At 44.4% G+C, this 19,249-nt stretch overlaps 1 protein-coding gene across 1 annotated transcript; it reads left to right on the top strand.

The window, feature by feature from the left end:
• Positions 1-224: 224 nt before the first annotated feature.
• LOC141775057 (uncharacterized) lies at positions 225-11,001 on the top strand. Its single transcript, XM_074647977.1, has 3 exons — positions 225-3,003; positions 6,385-7,732; positions 8,477-11,001. The coding sequence occupies exons 2-3, from the start codon at positions 7,698-7,700 to the stop codon at positions 9,213-9,215; spliced, it is 774 nt and encodes a 257-aa protein (XP_074504078.1). The 5' UTR covers positions 225-3,003; positions 6,385-7,697; the 3' UTR covers positions 9,216-11,001.
• The last annotated feature ends 8,248 nt before the right edge of the window (positions 11,002-19,249 follow it).

Raw genomic sequence — 19,249 nt, forward strand, 5'->3', positions numbered from 1 at the left:
TACATTCCCTGAAGGCCACCCCAGTTCTCTGATACACTTGTGAAACTGCGATAACGTGAGCCGCCAGCCGCCGTCTGACTTCCGTTGCTCCTAAAGTAGTGTTATTATGGAAAGGACGGCCTCTGAGCGAGGCGAACGGTGTTACCACGGTTTTGCACTTGGCGGCTCACGTTACCGCAATCTTGGAAGGGAGGAGTGAGCGGGTGGGTACTCAGTAGGTTACAATTTGCAACCACACCACTAGATTCCAAATTCTGTATTTTTAACTCATCCAGAAAATTTGGGGCAACATTAGCATTCACTTGGTGTTGTTTGCGCCTGAAGAATGTAAGTCCAATATTCACTTTCTTTTTGGCCTCTCTTCACCCCTGAGGGGAATTTCCAGCTCTTTAGTAGTTAAACGCTCCATTATGTGCAGAAGCTAGTAGCTAACTGTGTATGAAACTGCGTTTTCTTTACCTAACGTATGTTAACTAGGGCTGTCAAAGTTAACGCGATAACACAAATTAGTTTTAACGCCACAAATTTTTTTAACGCATTAATGCAACTTGCGATTTCTAGGTTGTAGCGGGCTCAATTTTAAAGCTAGAGTGAAGATACTGGTATCATATGAAACTACAAAACACACACACAAACTTGTCGGGAAGATTATAACGCTCCAAACTTCAGCTAAATTTTGGCAAGGAAAAACTGTCATGGTCTTTTTCAAAAGGGGTCCTTTGACCTCTGACCTCAAGATATGTGAATGAAAACGGGTTCTATGGGTACCCACGAGTCTCCCCTTTACATACATGCTCACTTTATGATAATCACATGCAGTTTCGGGCAAGTCAGAGTCAAGTCAGCACACTGACACACTGACAGCTGTTGTTGACTGTTGGGCTGCAGTTTGCCATGGTGTGATTTAAGCATATGTTTTATGCTAAATGCAGTGCCTGTGAGGATTTCTGGACAATATTTGGCATTGTTTTTTGTTGTTAATTGATTTCCAATAATACATGTATACATACATTTGCATAAAGCAAGCATATTTGCCCACTCCCATGTTGATAAGAGTATTAAATACTTGACGAAACTCCCTTTAAGGTATATTTTGAAGAAATAAAAAATGTGATTTATTTGCTATTAATCACGATTAATTATGGAAAATCATGCGATTAATCTCGATTAAGTATTTTAATTAACTGACAGCCCTAATCTTAACCATACGGGTAATACATTTAGATCAGAAAGCACTCTTACTGTAAGTAATTTTGGATGGAACTGACAAACCGCCTATGCTATTGTTTAGGTAACGTTTTAAGTTCTGTTTACTGGATACAGATACCCTGCATAGTTGAGCTGGACCCAGCAGCTCCTCTGCCTTGGCTGCAGCTCCTTTCATGGAAGTGAGAGCAGCTGTTTCCCTTGAGCCACAAATCTCATAATCACCGTGCAATTAATTTCCCAACTTGGATATTTTTACACTCCTGAGAAGTTGTTAACCTCCCCAACACTGTTCGCCTCTGTTTAGTTAAGTTCATTTGTCCGACAGATATATGGAGCTGAGTTAAAAAAAAAGATTATTAACATCAGGGTGGTCTGCTTACACTGAGATCTATTGTAATTCAAAAGGTCCTTTCTGTAGCTCTGACGGAGCTGGTAATACCCTGCAGACAAGGATGTTTATGTAGGTCACATAATCACAGAAACTTACCGTTTATCTCAGCAGTGTGGTGTTTTGAGTGTGTCACACAGCTCTCAGAGATAGCACCTGCCAGAAGACTCGAGGAAAAAACATACACTACTGTGGTTTCCTATTTGCTGACATCGTACGTGCAAGAGTTCCGATTGTCTGTTAGCTGATGTAAAGATATTGTTTTAAACATTCAGGTCAGTGGAAACAGCATAACTGTTCAGAAACCTTGTACTGCGTATGTGCAAAGTTAATGTTACATATAATAGAATAGCACTTTATTGGTTAATTTTACCAAAACAATAATAAAGATTTAAAGCAACAATTCAGTTATTGTGCAGTATCTCTGCACATGGAAAGGTCAAGGCCGGCTCTGGTCATTTTGATGCCACCCCCCCACAACCACCATAGGTGATAGGCTGCTCTAGGGTTAGGGTTCAACCCCCGAGGACCTTAACCCTGGCCCTGTAAACAGCAACACACGTCAGACATCACAATGGTTTTAAAACAAAAATTACGATTTTTATTGTTTATAAATAACTGTATTTATTTTAATATAAATAAATAATTGGTCCCTGATGTTGTTGGCGTAAAAGCGTTTAGACAGTTTCACTACAATTTACACTTTTATCAACAAATAATAATACTATGAAAAAGTGTGAGGAAGAGAGTTACAGGGGTTAAAAGTGTATTTATTTATTTATTTACATATTTGTTCATGTGTTACCTCAATGCAGAAAATGAAGAAGGACACCCATCAGCATTTAAAAAAAAAAAAAAGGTTTATTTATTTATTTATTTTTAGAGGGCGACCAGCCCCCCAGAAGGTGGCGCCCTAGGCAACCGCCAATATGGCCTACGGCCTATGCCTTATGCCGGCCCCGTGAAAAATAAAGTATACTTAAATGATCCTTTGCCAATTCGTGTGGTTTTGTGAGGTTTGCTGTACAGTTTCTTACTTCCATTCACCAAAGGCTTCCGGCCTTGTTTAGATGAACACCTATCCAGCATGGATGACACAAAGGTGTGTTAAATGGAACAAGGAGAAACACACTTATCTCCCCTGAGAGGGCATCTCTTTAGGAAGTTTCCCATCATGGTTTATCTGATGATGAGCTCTCTATGAAGCACTCACCATTTTATGAGGCCTTTAGTTTATTTTAGTGGAAGCTGTCTGTCACCGATCGGTTTGTGAGTCATAAGGCAATCTTTAAATCTTTCAACAGTTGTATATTAAGTCATCAGTGTCGGCTTTCAGTGCATGTAGTAGTGATGTGAGGCATCATGGGCGTAGTCCACATAAATGAATGGGCGGATTCACTAATCACGTGGGGAAAGTTATCTATCCATCCATCCATCTTCAACCGCTTATCCGGGATCGGGTCGCGGGGGCAACAGCTCCAGCAGGGGACCCCAAACTTCCCTTTCCCGGGCCACATTAACCAGCTCTGACTGGGGGATCCCGAGGCGTTCCCAGGCCAGAGTAGAGATATAATCTCTCCATCTAGTCCTGGGTCTTCCCCGTGGTCTCCTCCCAGCTGGTCGTGCCTGGAACACCTCCCAAGGGAGGCGCCCAGGAGGCATCCGTGCTAGATGCCCGAACCACCTCAACTGGCTCCTTTCGACGCAAAGGAGCAAGGACTCTACTCCGAGTCCCTCACGGATGACTGAGCTTCTTACCCTATCTCTAAGGGAGACGCCAGCCACCCTCCTGAGGAAACCCATTTCGGCCGCTTGCACCCGCGACCTCGTTCTTTCGGTCATGACCCAACCCTCATGACCATAGGTGAGAGTAGGAACGAAGATTGAACGGTAGATCGAGAGCTTTGCCTTCCGGCTCAGCTCTCTTTTCGTCACAACGGTGCGGTAAAGCGAATGCAATACCGCCCCTGCTGCTCCGATTCTCCGACCAATCTCACGTTCCATCGTCCCCTCACTCGCGAACAAGACCCCGAGATACTTAAACTCCTTCACTTGGGGTAAGGACTCATTCCCTACCCGGAGTAGGCAAACCACCGGTTTCCTGCTGAGAACCATGGCCTCAGATTTAGAGGTGCTGATTCTCATCCCGACTGCGTCACACTCGGCTGCGAACCGATCCAGTGAGTGCTGGAGGTCGCAGACCGATGATGCCAACAGGACCACATCATCTGCAAAAAGCAGCGATGAGATCCTCAGCACACCGATCTGCAAACCCTCCTCCACCCGACTACGCCTCGATATCCTGTCCATGAATATCACGAACAGGATTGGTGACAAAGCGCAGCCCTGGCGGAGGCCAACCCCCACCGGAAACGAGTCCGACTTATTGCCGAGGATCCGAACACAGCTCTCGCTTTGGGCGTACAGGGATTGGATGGCCCTGAGAAGTGCCCCCCTCACCCCATACTCCCGCAGCACCCCCCACAGTATCTCCCGGGGGACCCGGTCATATGCCTTCTCCAAGTCCACAAAACACATGTAGACTGGATGGGCATACTCCCAGGCCCCCTCCAGGATCCTTGCGAGAGTGAAAAGCTGGTCCGTTGTTCCACGGCCAGGACGGAATCCGCATTGTTCCTCTTCGATCTGAGGTTCGACTATCGGCCGAACCCTCCTTTCCAGCACCTTGGAGTAGACTTTACCAGGGAGGCTGAGCAGTGTGATACCCCTGTAATTGGTACACACTCTCTGGTCCCCCTTTTTGAAAAGGGGAACCACCACCCCGGTCTGCCACTCCTTAGGCACTGTCACCGACTTCCACGCGGTGTTGAAGAGACGTGTCATCCAAGACAGCCCCTCCCCACCCAGAGCCTTCAGCATTTCTGGGCGGATCTCATCAACCCCCGGGGCTTTGCCACTGTGGAGTTGTTTGACTACCTCAGTGACTTCCACCAGGGTAATTGATGATGGTCCCCCATCAGCTTCCAGCTCTGCCTCTACCATAGAGGGCGTATTGGTCGGATTCAGAAGTTCCTCAAAGTGCTCCTTCCACCGCCCGATTACCTCCTCAGTTGAGGTCAACAGTGTCCCATCCTTACTGTACACAGCTTGGATGGTTCCCCGTTTCCCCCTCCTAAGGTGCCGGATGGTTTTCCAGAAGCACTTTGGTGCCGACCGAAAGTCCTTCTCCATGGCTGCTCCGAACTCCTCCCACACCCGCTGCTTTGCCTCCGTCACGGCAGTGGCTGCTGCTCTTCGGGCCCGTCGGTACCCTGCAACTGCCTCCGGAGACCTCCGAGATAACATATCCCGGAAGGCCTCCTTCTTCAGTCGGACGGCTTCCCTGACCACCGGTGTCCACCACGGTGTTCGAGGGTTGCCGCCCCTTGAGGCACCTAAGACCTTAAAACCACAGCTCACCGCCGCAGCTTCAGCAATGGAAGCTTTGAACATTGTCCACTCGGGTTCAATGCCCCCAACCTCCACAGGGATGCCAGAAAAGCTCCGCCGGAGGTGTGAGTTGAAGATCTCTCGGACAGGGGCCTCCTCCAGACGTTCCCAGTTCACCCTCACTACGCGTTTGGGCTTACCAGGTCTGTCCAGAGTCTTCCCCCACCCTCTGACCCAACTCACCACCAGATGGTGATCAGTTGACAGCTCCGCCCCTCTCTTCACCCGAGTGTCCAAAACATGCGGCCTCAGATCAGATGATACGATTACAAAATCGATCATCGACCTTCGGCCTAGGGTGCTCTGGTACCACGTACACTTATGAGCATCCTTATGTTCGAACATGGTGTTCGTTATGGACAATCCATGACTAGCACAGAAGTCCAACAACAAACGACCACTCGGGTTTAGATCAGGGAGGCCGTTCCTCCCAATCACGCCACTCCAGGTGTCTCCATCGTTGCCCACGTGCGCGTTGAAGTCTCCCAGGAGAACTATGGAGTCCCCTACTGGAGCCCCATACAGGACTCCATTCAGGGTCTCCAAGAAGGCCGAATACTCCGAACTGCTGTTTGGTGCATACGCACAAACAACAGTCAGAGTTTTCCCCCCCATAACCCGAAGGCGTAGGGAGGCGACCCTCTCGTCCACCGGGGTAAACTCCAACGTAGCGGCACTCAGCCGGGGATTTGTGAGTATCCCCACACCCGCCCGGCGCCTCACACCATGGGCAACTCCAGAGAAGAATAGAGTCCAACCCCTATCCAAGAGTACGGTTCCAGAACCGAGGCTGTGCGTAGAGGTAAGCCCTACCAGATCCAACTGGTAGCGCTCCACCTCCCGCACAAGCTCCGGCTCCTTCCCCCACAGAGAGGTGACGTTCCACGTCCCCAGAGCCAGCCTCTGCCGCCCGGGTCCAGTCCGTCGAGGTCCCTGGCCTTCACTGCCACCCGTGTGGCAGCGCACCCGACCCAAGCGGTTCTTCCCGCAGGTGGTGAGCCCACAGGATGGAGAGGAGGGGGGTGCCACGTTCCTTTTTCGGGGTATCCCCGGCCGGGCTCCGTGGCAAGCCCGGCCACCAGACGCTCGTTGACGGGCCCTCCGTCTGGGCCTGGCTCCAGACGTGGGCCCCGGGCTTCCTCCGGGCCGGGTAACTCCTCCTCTGCCTCGTGTCGTCATTGGGTTTTTTGTGAACCATTCTTAGTCCGGCCCCTCACCTAAGACCAATTTGCCATGGGAGACCCTACCAGGAGCACGAGGCTCCAGACAACACAGCCCTCAGGGTCATAGGGACACACAAACCTCTCCACCACGGTAAGGTGATGGTTCCCGGAGAGGCCCGGAAAGTTATCTAATCATTTGTAAATATACTATCCTTATTCATATGATGTGTTTTTGTAAAGTTGTATGCCTACACACCTAACCTTAACCTAAACCCAACCTAAGACCACCTGTTCCCAGTCAACCATCAGAGAAGTTCTGATGAATTAAGCAATGCAAAATGTAACGCCAGAGTGAGACGAGTGATTAGTCAGTTTAGGGGAGAGTCACATCGTCACGGAGATCACACCCTGGTTGCTGTGGATACGGTTGTGTGTTTCACCACGCCAACACATGTGGGTTGTTACACTGTCACAGCACGTAAATCACTCAGGATTAGCTGTGGAAAGATTTATTACATTCCCTCTGTATTAAAAATGAGCTATATAGTTGTTTATATTAGTCGGTATGAAAGCTTCTTCACCAGCATTTCCTTAAACTGGCAGAATATTTTTGGCATTATTGGGTAAAAATTCCATAATAACCTTTTTGCATATTGTAATTTAAGTGTTCTGAGAGAAAACTAGACTACTGCACCAGGTTATTTCAGAGAGAGAGCGTTCCTATTGGCTGTTTATTCAACGGAGCCAGCTGTCAATCACTCGCAAACTCCGATCAAGCGGTCAAACTAGGCAGAACTGATCAAATATGAATCAATATTCTGTTACTATAATGTCTATTTCTCTCCTCGAATGTTTTCAGAAACATCTTGTAGTGTACTGTTTAGCTGTAAAATGAGAAAGTTTGCTCCGGCTCGTGGGCGGTGGGCGGTATTTCCTCATCCGAGGACAGCAAAGCTCCAGCTCGGCTCTGATTGGTTGTTTTCCTCCGGTATGTGAAATCTTGCAGCTGCCATTAGGAGCACTTGAGAACACAGGGGCACATGATTTTTTTCAGATTACCTGTCTCATGCACTACTGTCGGGATATAGTGACCGTTTTATAAAAAATAACTTTTTTTAATCATATTTGCTCCATTTTTACCAACTGCTGCTTTAACTGAATGTATGCAAGGCATCTTGTCAACTCCCTCGTTGGCACCAACTCTCCTATTCAAAGCTCCTTTTTTGGCTCTGTGTTGCTTGGGGAAAACGTACAAGTTGGTGTCAGGCATTAACGAAAGCCCCTCGGGCACAGGTTCTCCATCGACATGAGTCAGTCTGGCTCTCCTCCAGACGAGACATGATGACATTTATGGACTAGTTGAGTTGAAGCAACCGGTGTAGATAAAGAGAAGAGAGACAGACACACTCTCATTGAGCCTGTTTGAAGAGAGGGCCTGGCATGGATGTAAAATAAGCTTTCAGACCACATCCCGGTGAAACAGGACAATGAATTTCGATATCATCTTCCTGCCAGTACACAGGTGAGTCCCACACAAACAAATATCCGTGGAATCCACTGCTGAACTGTGAAGTGTCAGATACGAAAAAACCCCTTTAGATATTAGGAGGAAATAGTATAACAATGGTATCACGTGGTATCACTGTCGTCAGTTAGGCTGGAAAAAAAGGGATAAATGGCTGAGATTGATGGTAAGTGCCTGTCAACGACTTGTTGTGAAGTAAATGCAATGGAACCGGGGAGGGAGAATGGGACATCTAGTGGCTGAATTCAATGAAATGTCAATGTTATACAACATGTTGCCTGATATAAAGTACACTTTCCTGAGTGTTTTTACATGTTGCTATCCATAAACTGAATCATACTTTCTTTCCGGAGTGTCATAGTGTGCCGTATGCTTCTTATGGGGCTCCTTTATTTTCAAATGAAATGAAATGCGTGCCGCATGAATGTTTTTCAATGGAACTTGGCTCAGATGATGCCAGGTGAGGTTTAACCTCAGTCGTAAATGCTGCCTATGAAACCGAAGAATCCATTGATGGCATGCTTGCGTGCCCGGGCCTCTGCCTACTTACACAACACTGTGGCTTAGTCATAACAAAAGGAGAGAGTTGTAAAGGGGATCATGTGGCGGAAATAAAACACCACCAGTGTGTGTGTGTGTTTGCACCTTTGAATGGGTGGAGACATGCTGAAAATGTATACTTTCCGAAACAAGATAGGAGCATCATACTGAACTTACCTCTGTGTGTTGAACTCTCTGCAGATCAAACCAAGTTTTGATGTCAGTCTGGGAGATGAGCTGTTGGTGCTGGCCTGGTTCAGCCACAGAAGAAGGAGTGCTCCCAGCCTCTAGAGGATGCCTGCGTCGGTTCTTGCTGCTGAAGCTGGTGACGGTGCTGCTGTTCCCCCACACGGCAGGCCTCCCCCTGCTGGTGGGCTGCGTGTTCAGCCTGCAGGCCCTGTTGCTGCTACGCTCCCCTCACATCTCCACCAAGCCCTCCACTGTGCTCCTGGGTCGGCTGGCTCTCACGGACGGTCTCGTGCTCCTGCGCTGGATGCTTCAGCTGGGAGCGACGCTGGCGTGGTGGACGGAGGAAGGGGGATCAGTTTGGTGGAGGGAGGCTGTGAGCGTGCTCTGTCAGCAGCTGCTTGATGCTCACCACCTGGCCTCTCTGCTCCTGCTGGGGCTGCTGGGACTGGAGGCCACGCTGGTGTCGCGCTGGCCTCAGCAGACTCGGAGGTTCAGGACGTCTCACTGGGCTCAGCTCGGCTGCAGCCTGGTCTGGATGCTTGTGCTGCTGGAACTGTTGTTCTCGCTCCACTCCAAACTTTTGCAGTCCTCCGGACCTCAGACTTATTTCTCTTCACAAAGTTCCTCTCCTCCTCCCTCCCATCCAGCTTTCTCCTCCTACCTGAGGAGGACATTATGGCTGGTGAATTTATGTCTGCATTATGCCGTCCTCAATAGCAGACCACAGAGGAGAAAGAGCTCCTTTCATTAAAAGACTTGACTGTATAATATTCATTGACATTTTTATTCTATTTAATTTATGTAATAAAACTATATTAATGTGTATAGATATTCTGAGTAAGACATATTTATATGGGCCTTAAATCAAGACTATGTAACTTTATGAACAATGGCCCCTGTGGCTACAAATGACAACTACAGTACATTGCTTTGCTCCCATGCTGGTACTCCTGTGGTTTCTTCAAACTCAACCGTCATCTACTGTAGGTAATACACTGACTATGGATAAGTACCTCATACAACCGCACTTCAAAACACACAAACTATCCCTTTAAAGAAGAGGCCGTTCCAGGAAATGCATCAGCTTACAAACAGGATACATGTATTAAAAACGTGTAGTATGATGCATATGTTACAGTTGGCCCATAGATATATTGTGAAACGTGGCTTTATGTAGAATTCTCAATCAAAGGTTTCCTCAGTTTACATTTGAGATGCTTGTGAAATAAGCTGCTCTCACATCTTAACAGAGAGAGATATGGTCGGCTTCATATTGTAAACATGCCCTCATCCTGCAGTCTCTGGCAGACAGCCCAAGATAAGATGTTGAAATGAAATATGACACTGACAAATGCAGCATTGAATTGCACACAGCGTCATCTTAAGTAGGATTTTATTCAATGTTGCTCTAATGTGTGTTTCAAGATGTGTTCTGTTTGCATATCTATCTCTTGCTGACCAATAGCTCATAAATGTCTGTTTACATTTTTCCGCAGTGTCTCATTTGCACAGTAAAAACGGGTTCCGAGCATTAAACACCAACTGGGATGGTTCACTAGCGAGATTTTGTTTTTCTAATGAATGGAAACAGCTCCAGCTTAACTTGTTTAATGGCTGCCGTCCACCCAGTTACTCAGCTAGCTACTGATCAGATAATACACACACACAAAGGCATTTTCTGTGTTAAACGCTGGTCAAGCTGATAAGACGGAAGCTACAAACATAGCACGGTTATTATAGGCAGTACACGATGGCGGTAGCTTATCGGCCTCTACAATCATTCTTGCATCACACATATTTGTCACTGAGGAAGTGGGAAATCAAAGAGGAATATCCTGTGTGTAAACTGTTTTCTCTAGAATCTGTGAAATGACCACATCACACAACACCACAGTCATTGCTGAGAAAAATCTGCTTTGACACTGATGCAAAAGAAAAGACCGACCTAGGAGGACGAAAACTCCTAATATAGAGTTATTGTTGACACACAATACCAAAAATAAGTTTATAAAAGTGTGCTATTAGTATACTTCTTTTAAACTTAAAATAATAAAGTACACTTTCAGTTTACTTTTTAAGAACTCATCAGAGGTATACTTAACAAAAGTATACTTGTCTCATACTGACAAGTATACAGAAAAGTCTAAGTATACTTTTCTTTTACTGACAAGTATACAGAAAAGTCTAAGTATACTTGGCTTACAGGTCTACTTGCACTTAATCTTTTGATCAAGATATACTTAAGAAAAGTGTAATTAAGTATTCTTGCCTTTTAGGCCTATACAGAAAGGTATATTTGGCTTGTAGTTGTGCTTACTTTTTGACAGAGCAGCCTATTAAAGTGTGTGAGTATCAGCTTCACTTTAGTCTTGAGTGATTCATGTTATTGCTGAAGTTTGAGCTGTGTCCAGCAGAGGGAAGCACAGTCAACTGAGTCTGCTTTAGACATATTCTGTAGTCTGTACGGAGCCCTTTGTGACAAAGTGCAAAAGGCTGGAGAGGATGAAGGGACTCAGCTGCTACATCAAGCTAATTAATATGGCGCTTCAGTGTGTGTGTGTGTGTGTGTGTGTGTGTGTGTGTGTGTAGCTGCAACTTCAAGTGTTCCTGGAACTAATCAATTAAGGCTGGAAACCAAGGCACAACAGGGTGAAGAGGAACACTGGTGGTGGCTTCCTTCCCATGATGCTCTCTGTTTGGCAGTGGTAGCCCTACATGGTGTACTTCGGCACCGGGGCTGTCAGTCCCCAGTAAACAATGCGGGAGGTCACTCAGACTTTATTTAAATATAACAATAGATCCTGTTTGTCGACTTCAACAAAGTCAAGGTCCGTCTGTGCCCTGCAGGCTCTGAAGGAGCAGAGGAGGCGAGCATGTGTTGTGATGATTAGTGCCAAAAATACAGTGAGTGTCTAAAAATATATATGAGAGGACAGCACTAAAGAACATATTAAATTGATCCCATGTTGTTCTACATGAGTGAAACACTGCAGACTATCTTTTGGCCAATCATTAACAGACTGTACAGCGTGTCCTCTTGCTTTGACGTGCAGTTCTAGCTCCCCCCTTTGGACTTTAAATGTGTCACTGTTTGTATGCAGTGGTGAGATGCTCTAGGACTGTCAAAATCATTGTTTCTTTTCTTTCTTTCTTTCTTTCTTTCATTCTTACTTTCTTCCTTGCTTCCTTCTGTCCTTCTACTTCCCTCCTTCCTTCCTCCCTCCTCCTTCCTTCTGTCGTTCCTTCCCCCATCCGTCCGTCCGTCCATCTGTCTGTCCTTCCTTTCTTTTCCTTCCTTCCTTCCTTCCTTCCTTCCTTCCTTCCTTCCTTCCTTCCTTCCTTCCTTCCGTCCATCTGTCCTCCCTCCCTCCTTCCTTCCTTCATTCCTTCCATCTGTCCGTCCATCCTTCCTCCCTCCGTCCCTCCTTCCTTCTTTCCTTCCTTCCTTTTTCCTCACTTTCCTCTGTCCTTCTACCTTCCTCCCTTACGTCTGTCCGTCTGTCCGTCCGTCCTCCCTCCCTCCCTCCCTCCCTCCTCCTTTTTCTTTCTTCCTTGCTTCCTCACTTCCCTCTGTCCTTCTACCTTCCTTCCGTCTGTCCGTCTATCCTCCCTCCCTCCTTCCTTCCTTCCTTTCTTTTTCTTCCTTCCTTCATTCTTTCCTTCCTTCCTTCCGTCCTTCCTCCCTTTTTCTTTCCTTCCTTCATTCCTTCCTCCATCATTCACTCCCTCCCTCCCTCTTTCCCTCCTTTGAGCAATAAACAGTGACGTATTTAATGAACTGCTCTGATAACCAACATCTTAATGTGTTTACTTCTTGTCACTTTAACATGCTGCATTCTTCCTAATATAGACGTTGTTCACAGCTGACATTTGGATTGTCTTAGTAGGGAAAGCACAGGTGCTACTAATAAGATTAATGATGTCTCCACTCTATTTAAGTGTCTCCTGTAAGTCATGACAGTGTGACAGTGTGTCACAATGATTCAGACGTCATTTACTCTGGAAATTCCAAGAAATTCCATGAAATAAATACAATAAAACTATAAATATACTGTATACTTAGCTCAGTCATTTTGTCTACCATCCAGTGCAACAGTTCTTATTGAGTCAACCCCTCCGAACTTCAGTTTTATGAGTGAGGCTAGAGTGCGTAAGAAAGGAGGAGGAGGACTTGCCATTTTGTTTAATAATTCTTTCCAATGCAAGCAGATGTCTTATGGCAATTTTGCTTCTTTTGAATATGTCGTCCCTCAGTTGATTCTTGTGTTTTCTTTAAGATGACTATCTCAGTGCACACAAATGTTCAATCAGAGATAATAATGGATGGGTATATCCACACCTCTCTTCCACAGCCGCCCTGTCTTGGCTCTCAGTCAATGATCTTGTATTTCAGTTCTAAAATGACAAATATTATTGATGACATGGCCCATGAGGTACAGATAGTCTCTGCTAAGAAAAAAGCACCAAAATTGAAAAAGGAATTGTAAAAAGAGAGTATTGAAAAGCTGAATGCAGGTGTCGATAGCTGTGTTTCAACAACTGAACACCTTCCTGGCCCTAAACAATTGTTTTGATGTTCTCCAGTCAGCACATGACCACACCACAGCACTGACATACCTCTCGTTAGGGTCTAGAATGACATCATCCTAGAATGTAGAAAGATTTCAGTATTAGTATTATTAGATCTCAGTGCTGCATTTGTAACAGGGAAGACCTGTATCATCACTTTTATATCAGCTCACCTTCACACTGAGTGGGAGTGGTTTCAGGTGTGTGTGTGTGTGTGTGTGGGTGGTATAGTAGAGGGAATTCACTTCATCAACTGGGAGCTAATTGCTGTGATTCAGGTGCTGACTGAAGGCAGGTGTGCCTCCATTCTGGTGTCTACTTAAGTCCCGTGCAGCAGCTATTGCTCTCTCATTCTCATTGTGCTCTGTGTGCAGGGTCAGCTCTAAGTGCTGTGTTTTAAAATAAGCTTTTAAATAAGTTTTTAAACTTTCCCTGTGCTGTTCTTTTGCACTTTGTTGAGACTGTTGTGCCAAATATAGAATCTGCAGGTCCGATGCAAAGTATTGAGAAAATAAATTGGTAATGCTTAATTTTACGGGGCTGTAATTTAAAAAATGTCAGGAAAGTTACTTGGAAGTTGCTATTTAATCTGGTACTAATTAAAGGGGAAATGGAGACAAAGTCCTGAGACAGTTATATTAATTAGAGTTTGAGTCTAAACAGATGGTTATTTCTTTGAAAGGACTGCTTAATTTAAGTAAAAATTTAAGGAATATAATTGAACTGCCGTAATCAATAAGGTAAAGAGGGGGAAAATGGCTTTTAACTCGATGTCTTGGGGGGGTGTTGGGAGGACTTTGTCTTGTGACCTCTGCTGCATCACAACAACAAAGCAGATTAGAACTGAACTAAATTCAATTATCAAGCCAATTTTCCCCCAAAGCTTTTTCCTGTCTTGAGAGATAACAGAAAAAGAAGGGTGCACTCTGTTCAATCATCAGATGTCTATTAGGAAACAGGATGCACCCATCCTCCAAATGTATCTAATTTAACAATCCATTCTTCATCAGCCACAGCCCGTCTCTAAGCCTGTTACATACAACTTTAAATATGCAGTGAATGCTTTTAACTTGCTAAATTTAGCTTGATTAAATGTCAAGTCTTTGGCAGACAAATCCTTTCTAATTAATGATTTCATTATCAGCTTAATCTTGATTTTATATTTTTAACTAAAACTTGGCTAGACCAAGACAATAGGGGAGCAATTCTTACTGAGTCAACCCCTCCCAACTTTTATGGCTGAGGCCAGAGTGCATAGTCTGCTCTTATTAGGGTGTTGAAAGACATCCACTTAAACACAGACTGTGGAAAGGTTTCAGTCTTAATATAATTAGATCTCAGTACTGCATTTGACTTGGTTGACCACAACATGTTACTAAACAGGTTGGAAAACTGGGTGGTACAGCTGAACTGGTTTAATGGCAGGGACTACTTAATCAGCAATTACACATCTGAGCATACAAAAATTTACATTGTGGGGTTCCCCAAGACTCCACTCTCGGGCCTCTTCTGCTCAACATCTACATGCTCAAGCTAACTCAGATTATAGAAGAGAACCAATTCTTACCATAATTATGCAGGCGACAGACAGATTTTTGTCACAAAATCACCAGTTTTCTTCAAAAACAAAACTGAAAATATATTTTTTTTGGGCCAAAGAAGAACAATTAAAAGTCAGGTCTTTCTCAAAGCCGATAAGACAGCTGCAGCTGCTGCTAGAGTCCTCACTATTGTCCAGGCCACACTGGATGCGTGCAATTTTTTCCCACGTGCCGTGCAATTCACAACAAAAGTACATCTTTTGACAGTATATTGACATCATAGCAGCAACATTACTACATTTTCAATGTCTATATCTGTAGAATACATCACAGACTTGAAAAAATATATATATTAATTTTATATTCCTGTTTCTGTTCAAAAATAAAAGCCCTCTAATGTTTTTTCTGTGGACAGAATTCCTTCATCTGAATTCCTTATTCTCTTTTACTTATTTGCAGGACAAGTGGAAAATGCAGTGACTTGCACGGCTCCATAAATTGATCAAGTATGGCTTTTAATCATGGATTATTATTATTTACAAATAAACAGACACTTCTTAACCTTTTTCTGTCTAAAATAAATATAAATTATATTTATAAAGAAATGAAATGGCCATTATGAAAGGCAAACAACCATGAGAGTGGATCACATCAGTCCAGCTCTCAGATCTTTACACTGGCTTCCTGTTTGTCAAAGAATTTACTTCAAAATGCTACTGTTGGTTTATAAAGCACTGAATGATTTAGGGCCAAAGGACATCTCTGATATACTGCTCTGTTATGAACCGCCCAGACCTCTCAATGGTCTGGGACATGTCTGCTTTCTGTCCCCAGAGTCAAAACCAAACACTCAGAAGCAGCGTTCAGTTTTTATGCACCTCCTAACCTGAAGGGAAACTTAAAACTTTTCTGTTTGCCGCTGCCTTTTATTAAATAAAATGTTGGAGTATTTATTCATATCTTGCATTGCACTGTGATTTGTATTCTTCTATTTTATCTGTTTTGTTCTATTTTAGCTCCTTTTTTTATTTTACCCTTTTAAATCCTACGTGCCTCTTAAGTGTCTTTTTATGTTGTCTTTTTATATTGCTTTGTGTTTCTGTTTGAAATACCTTTATGTCTTATGTAAAGCCCTTTGAAGACAAATAAACTTGCCAAGGAGACCATGTTTGGAAATGAACTGATCAAACCTTTGACAAGCAACTTTCTGCTGTATGTTCCCTGAGGCAAAGTACATCAGCCCATTATATCACAGAGACAAACAGCCGGCTCTGTCTGCACAGGCCGGGGTCAGCCTGGTCAGCCTGTCTGTCTCGTCTCCCAGTCTGGAGAACGAGGGCTGCTCACCCATGGCTGCTCAAGCTGCACCTATCAGTGCTGTGGGGTAAACAGACGCCGCTCGATCTCCGGCTGTAGCTGCAGAGCGTCTGTGGTCTCCCTCTGCGGCCTCCATCTCAGCCAGCGGCATTGATCCGGGCTCCGCTCTGCTGTGGATGAGCTGTTCTCTAATCAGGTCAGAGCTGGCTCACCGGGGCTAAGGTCAGCTATAGACGTACAAACACACTGCAGTCATGTTAATATCAGTCCATAAAGCCCATAAAGCTCAAGACTCCTGTGTTGTACTGCCTTGCTGCCTTTGTCCAGCCCTGTTGTCAGGGCAGAGGTATGGCACGACGGGGCTGCCCCTAAACCCTCCTGGAGCCAATGAATGAGAGGATGGACACAGGCAAGGGGAGGAAATACACTCATCATCGCATTAAAGGAGAGCAGGACAGAGGGGTCGAAGAAGAGATGGATGGAGGGAGGGAGAGACGGTGGAGGGGGGTGCAGTAATGGGGTCTTTGTTCTGGTTGGTGTGACTCACAAAGCCTTGGCCGGGGCAGCACAGCTTAGTTACCGTTACCAAACACAGAGAATAAGGAGGGAGGAGTGTGTGTGTGTGTGTGTGTGTGTGTGTGTCAGAAGTGGGGGATGTTGCTGCAACCCAATCAAACCTGACATGTCTTCTGGTTCATCCAATCATGAGTTTTCAACAAAGTTTTTGCTCCTCTGCCTTCACTTCTATTAGATTTGTTGCTCTGCCCCAGTTGGCTGATTTAACTGTCAGTACATCGCAGGCAACCAGCATTATGCCATCGTTGTACAAGCAGCTTGTCAGACTTGGTTATGTGGCAGTTACATTTTAGGATAGGTGACAGTATTCTTTGCAGTATGGCGGTATCTCACATTTGAGGACACAGTTTTTTTTGGCAGATGTCATCTAAAGTGCCAAAACTCATAAAAAATTGGTACAGTACATTTTTGTACAAAAACATCTGTCACTCAAAGGACATGCATGTTTGTGAATCACACGGTTTGGAGCTAAGGTGTTTGCCCAACCTTAAAGGGGACCTATTGTGCTAATTTTCAGGTGCATACTTCTGTTTTGGGTTTTCTACTAGAACATTTGTACATGCTTTAATGTTCAACAAACGCTTTGTATGTCTCATATTGACTGTGCTGCAGCACCTCTTTTCACTCTCTGTCTGAAATGCTCTGTTTGACCCACCCAAATAGCCCAGTCTGCTCTGATTGGTCAGCTGGCACACTCTGTTGTGATTGGTCAACCGAACCAAAGTCTTCGGACTCCACTCCAGCTCTGCTTTATCTAGCTTTGTTTGAGGGAGTGCCAAACTGGCCGCTAGGCAGATATTATGCAAATGTGTTACTTGGTGACATCACCATGTTACAGAAGAAAAGGCAGGACTCCAAGCGAGGCGTTTCAGGCAGTTCCGGAGCAGTGTTTCTGTGGGGGACAGTTACTCCCTTTGGCATGGACTTCGGGCTTTGTAACTTTGCAGACATTGTACATGCACAAAAAAAACTATATAACACACTAAAGGAAAGGGGAAAAGCACAAAAGCATAATAGGTCCTCTTTACTTTGAAGAACTGACCCAAAATGGTTGTCATTACAATTTTATAGTAATATGAAGAAAATACAAAATTCAAAAATACTACAAAAAGTAAACCCATCACTTTTTATATAAGATGTCCTTTTGTAGGATATCGTACAAATGGAACCTGAGGATACTCAAACCACTTTATAGTGGCAACGTGTTAATGACTCCAGTGCTGGTCAGTGAGTTGATCAGACATTCATGTTCCCTTAAGGATAGATTGTACGAACGTTGGTGTTCCCTTCATTTCTCATCTAGCTCCAGTATCTGGTCAAAATTTCAGTTTTGTCCAATATTAGACATATACTGTATACTATAGACATTCCCATCAGCCTCAGCTGTATGCCTACTTTGTGTTTAGTCCTAATTAGCATGCTAACAGGCTAAACTAAGACAGTGAACATGGTAAACATTATACCTGCAAAGCATTGTGTTAGCAGCATGCTAGCATTCTGACATTAACATTTAGCTTAAAACACTGCTGTGTGTAAGTAGGCTACAGCCTCAATGAGCCAATAGCTGGCTGTAGACTCTTAGTCCAGGAATTTGTTGTTGGCAGGAGACATTTGAAGATCAAAAACCCTCAAGAAATGTGTACAGTATTTTTGCAAAAACATCTGTTACTTCCATAATATGTGAAAAAAAGTGTGAACCATGTTAACACAACAGCATGGTTTACATTAGCAAAGCTGCATCATAATCCTTAAATCAAAGACGCGACCTGAAACTAAACCAGCGTCATAACAAATTTAGCTTTGTGAGGAAAATACTAACTCCATAGTGAATGATGAAACTGGAGCCTTTTCATGGGTAAGAAATGAAAATATTGTCTTATCTTAGGTTATCCTATGACCTGTCAGCAGAATATATTAACATCAAAAGGAAAAATACGTTCATGTTATGAAACATCATTAAGGAAACATGTTTTCTATCACAATTAGTGACTCACACTGCTTTGAACACGTGCACCTCAACACCAACAATCCAGAGGTTAAAGACATCTGGTGGTGTGTAATGGTTTGCGTGTGCGCATGTTAAATGTGTGTGTGTACGTGTGCGTGTGTCTGGCAGCTTATGCAGTAAGCAGGATGTCCTGTCCACCCTGCTGCTATTGTGGAATGGTCAGCCTGCCAGACGCTACCCCCGAAGACCACTTCCCTTCTGTCAAGTGCCTCTCTCTCTGTCACTCACCCACGCACACACACACACACACACACACACATGCCAGCCTGAACACAATGGGAACCTGTCCAACACCGCCCTTTCACCTGGCTAAAAATAACTCTTTTTGGTAGCCTCAGACATGATGATTGTATTGTAACAATGGTGAAGCAGGACTTTGATCAGCCAAAATAGCATTAGACTGTTATTCTGAGACATCACACATCAGTTATTAACAGTATCTTTGGCTGGTGTGAGGCTCTGACGATGTCATCCCCATTTTGAACTTTAGTTATACTGTCTGTCGTCTTTTATTTGACTGCAGGAAAATGATCATACGTGTTGTTTATACATACATATAACATATGGTCTGATACGAGTCACTTGTTGGTCTAGGGACAGTCTCACCGTGGAAATTCAGTTATTCTCTGATGTAAACAAGCACTTAATCTCAGTTTAATCTACTTTAATTTGTCAAATAGAGTTTACAATCCCTCCAAGGCTATAAAAGTACCAGATTATTTACATAAATAAAAGTACTAATACCACAATGTAACGCTCATTATTGTATTATTA

Source organism: Sebastes fasciatus, chromosome 10, assembly GCF_043250625.1.
Source record: "Sebastes fasciatus isolate fSebFas1 chromosome 10, fSebFas1.pri, whole genome shotgun sequence".
Lineage (NCBI taxonomy): Eukaryota > Metazoa > Chordata > Actinopteri > Perciformes > Sebastidae > Sebastes > Sebastes fasciatus.

What these genes read in the sequence shown, in the direction of transcription:
- LOC141775057 (XM_074647977.1), top strand. Translation starts at nt 7,698, where the DNA reads ATGAATTTCGATATCATCTTCCTGCCAGTACACAG. An exon ending in ATCTTCCTGCCAGTACACAG is followed by an intron (nt 7,733 to 8,476) that starts GTGAGTCCCACA and finishes AACTCTCTGCAG; the next exon opens with ATCAAACCAAGTTTTGATGT.